The sequence below is a fragment of the Lineus longissimus genome, chromosome 5 (assembly GCF_910592395.1).
Source record: "Lineus longissimus chromosome 5, tnLinLong1.2, whole genome shotgun sequence".
In the NCBI taxonomy this organism is placed as follows: Eukaryota; Metazoa; Nemertea; class Pilidiophora; order Heteronemertea; family Lineidae; genus Lineus; species Lineus longissimus.
The window spans coordinates 6,219,869-6,229,381 of record NC_088312.1 but is presented as its reverse complement, the minus strand read 5'-3'; the positions used below and the strand labels follow the sequence as shown (position 1 = coordinate 6,229,381).

Here is a 9,513-nt window from a genome sequence, read left to right as displayed (position 1 = left end):
AGAGTATGTTTTGGGAACTTTTGGAAATTCTTCAGATTAAACAAAAAAGGAGCGTTTTCATCTTTATTTTTCTTTAATATTTGGGGATCGTTACAACCATGATAAAAATTAATCTTGTGGAAGTGATGAATCAGGAGTCAGTCACTTGTAATGTTAAAAAAGGTTTTGGATTGAAAATTTGGTGTTAAAATTCCACTTTAAAAGTGCCAAAATATATTTTGCTGCCATTTCAAACAACCTTTTGCTACAGCCACGTAGAAAGAGTAGATTTTGTCTCTGATTATGTATAAAGTACTGGTGTTTCTGTATATAGTTTTGATGTTAAAAAATTTTAGAGAAAAAGGTGAATATATTCAGAAACAGCTAGAGAACTCCTGCTCTATACAACTCCTAGTTGATATGTTTCCAAATATAGTAATCAAAACAAAACTTTTGTGTTTTTGTTTTTCGCTGAACCTGCATAGACTAATTGAACACTTCGTTGGTCACCTAAAACTACCCACTGGAATATATCACATGCTATTCCATTCAGCCGAGGGTCTTGGATGTAATTTGAGGTAAACTCGAGTAGTCTTGATAAGACAGTGAGGGAATATTGGCAATTAGACATTAAGCACGGATCTATTGCACAAGCAGTTCTCGTCTGTGACACCAATGACCGATGTCAAGTCATCGCCAGGTAGATGACTGTGATACTATCTTCAGTGTTTGTTCTGCAAAATTAATAATAATGATAAATTGTGTGCTGCAGCTGCTGTAGTCAAATGACACCCTACAGCCGCAATCAGTCCTCATTGTTTGTTCCCAACATGGGCCCTCACAGCCTTGTAGGGAGGTTGTGACATTATCCTCGTGTAACAAAAGTCTCATCGTTCCGCGGCATTTATAATGATCTTATCCAAACATCTCTCCAGCACTTACATGTCAAGCAAAAAAATTCAATTTTTTTATCATAGGTTTATTCTGACACTCGATCTCAATAAACAATCTATATACATTATCACATAATCATACATAATCAATAAAATTCCTAAATGACTAAAAATGTGTACAGTTCTTAAAATATTGGCTTTAAATATTTCACTCTTTTTGCAAAGTAATATTAAAGATGTACATGTGAGCTTACTATTTTGATAATATATTCATACATTATCGCACCACTTGATTCTTTCAATATGTAACAAGTTAAACATAGCAGATCTAAAATATAGTTGGACGGTTTCACTCCTTGTTTTAGTAGAAAGTATAAGGTCACTAAAAATAGTACCAATCTAAAGCGAAGGGACAGTAATGATAAATCATGTGATTTTCAATTTCAATAATCGGGCAATTCTTGAACAATAATCCATCTAGCATACTGTGGATAACTTCAATGTTGCGTTGCAATTGTATTGGCCTCACAACTGTAATGATATCAACCCACTATTTTTACCAATATTCATAATCACAGGTCTAAACTGACAATAGTAGTACTTGGTTCTCAGACAGTTATTGTGAAAGGCCTGGTTAACAGAGGATTGTCAAGCTACCCATGGGTGAAAGGCCGGTTTCACAGAGGATAGCAATGATATTCCCTGGAGGACATGCTCTCCATTGGTGAAAGGCCTGATTGCCACAGCACAGCAAACTCAAAATCAGGCATTGTGAGCTGTTGGCATTTTTGTTTCTAAATTCAAGACTGTCCAACTAATCCACACAAAGTCATGTCCAGATCATCGACTTGGACCTTTTTCAACTTCCTGTAGTGGTGGCACAGGTTTCATTTCAATCGTCCTCTCCCCAATGACAACCTCCGCTGATTTAGCCATATTGGCCCTTTTGCCTGCCACCGTTGGTGCTGGGGTTTGCGGCGTCCCATCCTTGCGTCTGCCCTGATCTTGTACAAATCGCTGCATTAACCAATCAGAGCCAGAACGGGTGAAGTTGTTGCTGATGTCAAAGAGATTGACCACTGAAAGTTTCTGTAAGTGCTGTCAAGGAAACTGAACTGTTTGCAAATGAATTTAACTTGTCAATCCCAAGGTCAAAGTCTGTTCCGAGGACATTTCTATAGCGGACAATTCTTTTTGCAAAGCCCAAACACCTTGCTTGAAGGACAGAATAGAAACTCAAATACCAAATCCTGCACCCAAAATAAGGACATTTCGCAACATAAGGACAACACACTGCTCTTTTAGAGGTGCAGTACCGTAGAATATCCCCAAAGAAACATCTGTACCTGGAGGACACCCTCTCAATTGATCCCACCTTTGGCCCAAATTGTTGAAATCCAATCAACTGTCTTCTGTGACAAGGACCTAACTTGGTACTACAATGTCCTGCAAGGATGTCCTTTACTATTTGCCAGAAAGGATGTCTTCACATGAACTGTGAAGATCTATATGCCTGTTTTTTCAAGTTGTTGAAAAAGGATACATGATTAGGTATAGGTGGCAACATCATCATGGATGGCGGCTGGGTCAATCGCACACCTGTTGATCCAGACGCCTGAAAGTACTGATGAGCTCTCGGGTTGTAGACGCCAGCACCATTTCTCATTGGCATGAACAGGGCAGGCAAGCTCACATCTGAAAGTAAATGTATGTAGAGGGTGAATACAATATGACACTTCGGAAGTTCAGGATATGATGATACATCGAGTATCTATATTGAATTGGGAGAGAGGAATGAATTGAGACAGTGTATTGTGTCCAAATTGCCTTTAAAATTTGTTGGATGAATCTGTATTATCGCTGATATAAATTTTAAAAGCAACTGACCTTGCATTTCATTGTACTCCTCCTCTCCTGGCTTAGCTATTTTGAACTCAGCTGTCAATTTCTTCTCATTGTCATCATAGACTTCCTGTTGTCTCTTCTCCGCTATCTCTTGTCGATGTAGCTCACTCTCTTCATTGAACAGCTTCAGCCTCTCAAAGAACTGATGAAATGAAAAACAATGAGTTAACTGGGAGTAGACTCGACACAAGCACTCAATGAAGGGGATGGGAATATTGTTGATGATTGTCAACAATTTAGAACAAATTTTGTTAGTGTCACCACGGGCATTGCTAGCGGTGTGGGGGGGGGGGGGGGGGGGGGGAGGAAGGAGACAGGGGGATTAGCAGAGGGAGGGCAAATGATCCCAGTAGTCACCAGAGAATGTGTTTTTGACCGTTATTTTGGCTGAAAATGTTATTTAGCCCCCCCCCTGACCAAAAAGCTAGCTATGCCCCTGGTAAACCACACTTGGCAACATATGTCACCAGAAGTACAGCTTTACCACTTGGGTTGTCATTATCATGTACTTACGTCACCAGGTAGAGTTTCTCCCCATTTCGGCAGCGGCCTCCCAATCTTGAAGTTCTTCCTGTTCCCTTGCTGAGCTGGTTCAGAAGGAGGCTGGGGGGCTCGGCGAATTCTAACTGGCTTAAATGGTGCCGAAGGTGACCTTGAAAACTGCGATGAATGGCGGCCATGAATGCTTTCCGGGGTTGCGGTCTTCATGCCTTCTTGTAAGAGGACGTCTTGCGCTTGTAGCTGCATGCTCTCAATACTTTCAGCAAGCTCCTGTAGCCTTGACCTTAACATCAAGAAAATACACTGAATTTGAATCATGCAATAGATCAAACCTGGAAATGACCCACTCTGACATTAGACAAAGACCTGCCTCGCATATCCCATGCTTCAGCAAGAAGTCTAGAAAAACTGGAGTTGGATGAGGTGATCACATACAGGGGTTTTGATTGGTCAAAACCTGTCACCTGACATGAAGTCCTATGTGATTTCTGCTTGAGGATAGAAAAACTGGAGTTGGATGAGGTGATCACATACAGGGGTTTTGATTGGTCAAAACCTGTCCCTGACATGAAGTCCTATGTGATTTCTGCTTGAGGAAAGTGGTGAATTGCTTGCAAGAAGAATAGCCCAAAAGACTCACTCGTATTCTTCCTGCAGTAGCTGCATCTGCTGGTCATATTTTCCCACCATTTCATTATACTCAGACTTCAAGACCATTTCCTCCACCTCCTCAACGGGCTCAGGCGTGGGCGTGGGTACTGGGATGTCAATAGCTGATAATGCCCGTTCTGTCTTCTCTGAAGGTGGTTTCATTATGTCTTCCTTCGAGGTTATGTCGAGGTCAATACCAGTGAGATCATGTACCAACTCGTTTACTGTCATCGTTTCTGTAAACAAATAAATAGTAATGGAGATTTGTCCTGGAGGAGACCACATTCTGAAGGTGTACGTGGCACATGCTTCAAGACTAACTCCAATTGACTTGAATGTTTTGGGGTCAACTTTTGAACCAGATGTCCGAGTATTCTCAGAAAATCCAGACATGCTATACCCCAAGTACTGGGATTCTTGCATATACCACCAAATTATCAACCTCTTGCAATTGATACCTGGCAACAAGTAAAGGTACACCTTACCATGTAAGACTACCTACCAGAAGTTCGATTAAATGTCTTGGGTCGTAACATCTTTCCCCACTTTAGCGTCAAAGGTATTTGTCCGACTGGTTGATGAGCAGCATCCCCTCGGCCTTTCACAGTGTAGAGTGGGAATTTCAGATGCACACCATCAGAGTTTACTTGAGGTCGGCCAGTAGTTGAGCTTGTTTCAGATCGTAATTCATCATCCAGTCCACTGTCTTCTGCAAAACTAACATAGGACTTCTGCGCAGGATCTTCGGGGAAGGGGTCATCACCAACTGGAGAGTCTTTGTAATAAATAGGAAGATCCTGTAAAAGATGGAGGTAGATGTAAGTCAATTTCCACATGAAAATGGTCACAGTTCACTGAAAACCACATTCTCCTCAAGCATTGTCAAGTGACACAATCCAACTTTCAAGAAAAGTTCTAAGACCAAGTGCAAAATCCTTATCAACAACTCCATACTCACGCAACTCTCTAAGTCTTCTAACTCTATCGTCGCCATTGCAATAAGTTCCTCCTTATTTCCATGATGAACTGCAATTCGTAGGGGGTCAACATGAGGGGCCAGGTCTTCAGACACGCCCTTTGGTAGTTCATCAGCAACGGTCAATTCAAAGTCTTCAGATCTGCAAGAGAAAATGGTACAGACATGTTGAATAAGAGACTCAAGATGTTTAACAGAAAACGATCGCCTCGTGGTTAAGGCGTGAACTGAAGATTGATCGTGTGAGGCCAGCTCGTGACCTCTTTTTGATCCGGCCAATTGGTCAGCCGCCAGCTAGATGAATAACAGATTGAATCAGTATGAAATCCCTCCACAACAATCCATACTCACAATCCTCTTTCCTCCAGTCTCCTCTTCTCTTCCTCCAGCCTTTGTCGATCAGCATCCCTGTCTTGTAATTCTTTGTCTCGCTCGGCCTTCATAGCAGCTACAAAGGAAGAATAAGATAAAGTAGAACCTCTCTATTAAGGACACCCTCTGGACTTACAATTAATAGAGAGGTATCCTGATTAGAGTGATCAAATTGAATGGAAACAACCAATTGGAGTAAAACACTAGTGTCCTTTATAGAGAGGGTGTCCTTAATAGAGGTGTCTGCTATTAGGGAGGTTCCACTGTACTTTTGGATTGCCAATGTTTTAAGCACATCAATGGAGAATAACAACAACAAATTCCTCTTTCTGCGCACTGGGTTAGCCACTTGATAAATGAATCAGATACAATAGGAGTTGCATACAATGCTGGCACTAAAGTAAGAGAGAGGTAAATGACCTACCATGTGTTTTGCCTCTCGTTCCAATCAGCCTGCCTCCTTTCTTTGGCGCCGGTGAATCCTTATCCACAGGCTTCACCATCGTCTTCCTGAGCTCCTCAATATCAACACGAATATCTAAATTGTTCGTCTTGAAATACCTCTTTCCATATGTTACGACACACTTGATATCTCGTACATCAAGACCCTGTGGCTTATGGACTCTGAAGTTTAGACAACGATCGAACTCAGGTTCATTGGTCCAGGTTCCCTTGTCTTCCATCTCTGGTTTTTTTATCGTTATCATTTCCGGGGCAGACTCTTCATCAAAGTGTACTCTCTGCAGAAAGGAAGAAAACTGACGAGTTTTGTAAAGTGATTGACAGCCAATCGTGTCCATCAATTTGTTTTACAATTCTAAGTTTTCTTAACAGTGATGACCATTTTTGTGCAACTCATGTTCTATCTATCGGTTTCATATTCTGTTTTCATCAGTAAAATTGATGTGGGATGATGTCACATGATGGGAGTATGCGTGCCTTAAGGATGCTGTCCTTTATTTGATGTTTGTTTATAACATAAAAGATATCAGTGTCTAGATATTTACCTTATGTGATGATCCTGACTGTATATCGCGACTGCCAGCAATCGACATGGCTTCTGCTTCTTCTTCGTCCGAGTGGAATGATGAGGAGTCTGATAGGGCGTTCATATCCTGAAGATGGTAGGGTTTCGCATTTAAGATGTCGGGGTTTCTAATCAGACTCCAGGCATTGTGGGTTAAGGACTAAATACGGACACACTGCTTGTGACATTGGGCAATTCACTTTACCTCGACTGCTAAGTTCTTTGAAAAAAATGTAAAACTGAGATGCTATGTCCCTACTTTTATGTCAGTTAGGTCCAAAAGGCCCAATTCAAAGGAGTTAAATGAGTCAAATGGCCCCCAACAATGCCTTTTTCCATGACTATACAGAACTGTGCACCAGACTGAATTGGGAAATTTACCTTAAGTGGAGTGATGCAGCAGATGAAACTCTTTATCTTGATCTGCTTTATATTTGATAAGAAACAGAGAGCTCCTTCAACCCACAGTGCACACCGAGCAACAATATATCTAATAACTTCTTTTAACAACATGACCATTGCTGACATAGTGAGTTCTAGCTATTAAATATGTGCAATCTACTAGTCTATGTATACATTCGAACTCCTCCGACTCCATCCTAGCAGTCCGCCACCATACACAATGGAGAAAAACAAACTACATGTATCAAGGCATCAAAACAAATCAAGTTGAAAGTTTTTTCAAAAACAACCACTCGCATCAACATGACCAACACACACAGGTTCCATACCCAGACAGGCTGTTTTACCCGCTGAAAAGTTTGAAGACATTATCAATGTCGGTCACAGGAAAAGGATTGACTGATGATCTCTCCATATAAGATGGAAATTCAAAAGCTTAGAAACATCTACTCAGATAGTCATCCTAGCATCCATTCAAAGTAATGCTAATTCCACTCCAGATGCAATGGATCGGCCTCGTCCCTCACCCTCTGGAGTTTTAGGGGGCAAATAAAGTATCGAGACTTCAATCTGTATGAAATACCTTACCAGAATCTGGACATTTTTATCGGCACATGTTGTCTCCAGGTCTTCAAGCAGATGGTCATCTTCAGATTCTCCCTCATCATCTGATAAGCCATCGACATATTCTTTCACATGCTCAAAACTGAAAAGGTCATAAAATGATGCAATAGATATGGCAACTCTCTCTTTTGATATAGAGACATTATCAAACAATGTCTTTCCTAACTAACAAGCAATCCCCACTCACCCATCTTTTGCTTTGTCCTTGAAAGTTTTGATCATGAACTTCCACCGACGACCATGACCTTTAGCACTTGTCATTTTAGCAAACAGTTTCTCCCAGTTCATTATTCGACGTTCTTTGGCATTTCGCTTCGCCTGAAATGTAGACAAAGACAAAGACAGTTAAAGCTGAAGATGATTATCACGGCTCAATATCTTCAGTATAACGCAATAGTGGCCTATACTCAGAAACTCAGGTATGCCATTCTTGCATCTGCAAGCTTTTAACTATGTGGCTTATTACTTACATTGGTGTCAATCATCTGCAGACGTCTGACAGCAATCCCCAGTTGTCTTTGTTTGTTTTCATAGTCCTCGTGCAACTTTTTCAATGCAGCACTCTTCTCTTCCCACGGCGTGGAGTAAACACGTACCATCCTGATTAACTCATTCATTGGCATGTGCAGATCACTCACACTGAAAGAAAAGATGACATACAGTGGTACCTCCTTTAGCGGACACCCCTCTATTAAGGACACTGCATTTGTTCCCAAACTGGTAAGCTGGAAGCTTGTCACTTGAACTTTTTCTAGACAGAATGAATGTCTGATACGTGAATTGTATTCTCACCTCCTAAAGACCTTCCCAGAGACCAATCCCATTCTGAGGAGCACATTTGGTGGAAGAGAATGCACCAAGATTTCGTCTTTGAATTCAAGGAACTGAAAAGAAATGACCAATGACAATATCTTCAGTCAAACTCTTTTTCACTCCTTGATTTAGAAACCTTGCAGCCTGATCAGATCAGTGTGGAAAACAATTTTAACAGATATGAAAAATGGTTTCCTTCTGGTAAGTCACAATCTGAATCAATTTAATACTTAGACTAACAATACTAACCTCTGATAAGCCAGCATGCACCAGTGCCATAGCATTGAGGACCCCATCACACAGACTGTCAAACTTGTTGGGTTCTTGAGCTCGAATGCCTCCATCAAGACCATCATCACTCTGGATTCAAGAAAAGAACATAATTTGCAAAATCATAACACTACATTTGTAAATGGTCACAATTACCCAGTTACCTATTGGTTTGGATTCAGAAAAAACTAGGTATTAACATATGTAAGCTGGCACATTCTCTGAAACTAGTTAAAAAGCAGGATACTTGCAGGACTGTATGATATCATAACTTATGATAAGGTATGTTTTACTGTGAAGGCCTCATCCTTGCACAATATCATGTGAAATCTAAGATATTGAACCCAAACATTCACTTAATGTTTGAATGAATGATGCTACATGTAATGTATTGATCATATAAATGGTAATTCTGTGCGATATGATTTAGAATTAGGTAGAGGCTCACATCTTCAGACTCGACATCCCAGTTCTCATTCTCTGCATCTTCTTCAGCCAAAGCTTCCAGGTTGCCGCCACCTACAAATAAAGATTACAATTGAAAAATAAAAGTGCTGGCATCATAATGATATATATAATATTCTAATCACCAAAGTAAATCTGGAATTACACACGAGCATACCGGGTAGGCTATATATCAGGCCCCAGACCAGCCTGGGCACTGGCCAATGCAAAGAATCCCTAATTACACATCGGGAAAAAGGAATTTGATTTATTAACCAATCAATCAATCATAAACATGATATAGGTCAATGGCAATGCCAAATGGCCAGGGCTAATTTTTCATTTTTATATTTTATCAATTCGTTCCTACTGTTTGAACAAATGGTATTTTTGACCTGTTAAGTGCTATTCAAACAACGTCAAATGCTTTTAAAAGGTCAATTACCTATATCCATTATATCATCAGTAATCAAATGTCCCAAATTATGGATTTTGGGTCTGTAAACAGTTGAGAAAAGTAAGGAAACTGGTGTCAAAATCTCAAGTCATTTGTTTAGAGTTGCTAGTCACGTGACAACTGATAACCAATTCAACCGTCGATATTTCTCGAATAGGATTTTATTTTAGACATTCATAAATACTTTGTTCTTTTTCAT

The 9,513-nt window shown here is 40.3% G+C and overlaps 1 protein-coding gene across 1 annotated transcript; it reads right to left on the bottom strand.

The window, feature by feature from the left end:
- Positions 1–968: 968 nt before the first annotated feature.
- Positions 969–9,427, bottom strand: LOC135488433 (uncharacterized). Its single transcript, XM_064773041.1, has 17 exons — positions 9,303–9,427; positions 8,862–8,932; positions 8,393–8,503; positions 8,123–8,214; positions 7,801–7,969; positions 7,518–7,648; positions 7,295–7,412; positions 6,285–6,392; positions 5,702–6,017; positions 5,257–5,353; positions 4,888–5,047; positions 4,432–4,726; positions 3,919–4,165; positions 3,291–3,561; positions 2,760–2,919; positions 2,416–2,567; positions 969–1,961 (listed from the first exon to the last, which is right to left on the bottom strand). Exons 1-17 carry the CDS (start codon positions 9,310–9,312, stop codon positions 1,713–1,715), a joined length of 2,757 nt encoding a protein of 918 aa, XP_064629111.1. The 5' UTR covers positions 9,313–9,427; the 3' UTR covers positions 969–1,712.
- Between the last annotated feature and the right edge of the window lie 86 nt (positions 9,428–9,513).

Coding starts and splice junctions, on each gene's coding strand:
- LOC135488433 (XM_064773041.1), bottom strand. Junction 5,354..5,701: donor AACGAGAGGCAAAACACATG/GTAGGTCATTTA, acceptor CTTCCTTTGTAG/CTGCTATGAAGGCCGAGCGA. Junction 3,562..3,918: donor CTACTGCAGGAAGAATACGA/GTGAGTCTTTTG, acceptor CTTGATGTTAAG/GTCAAGGCTACAGGAGCTTG.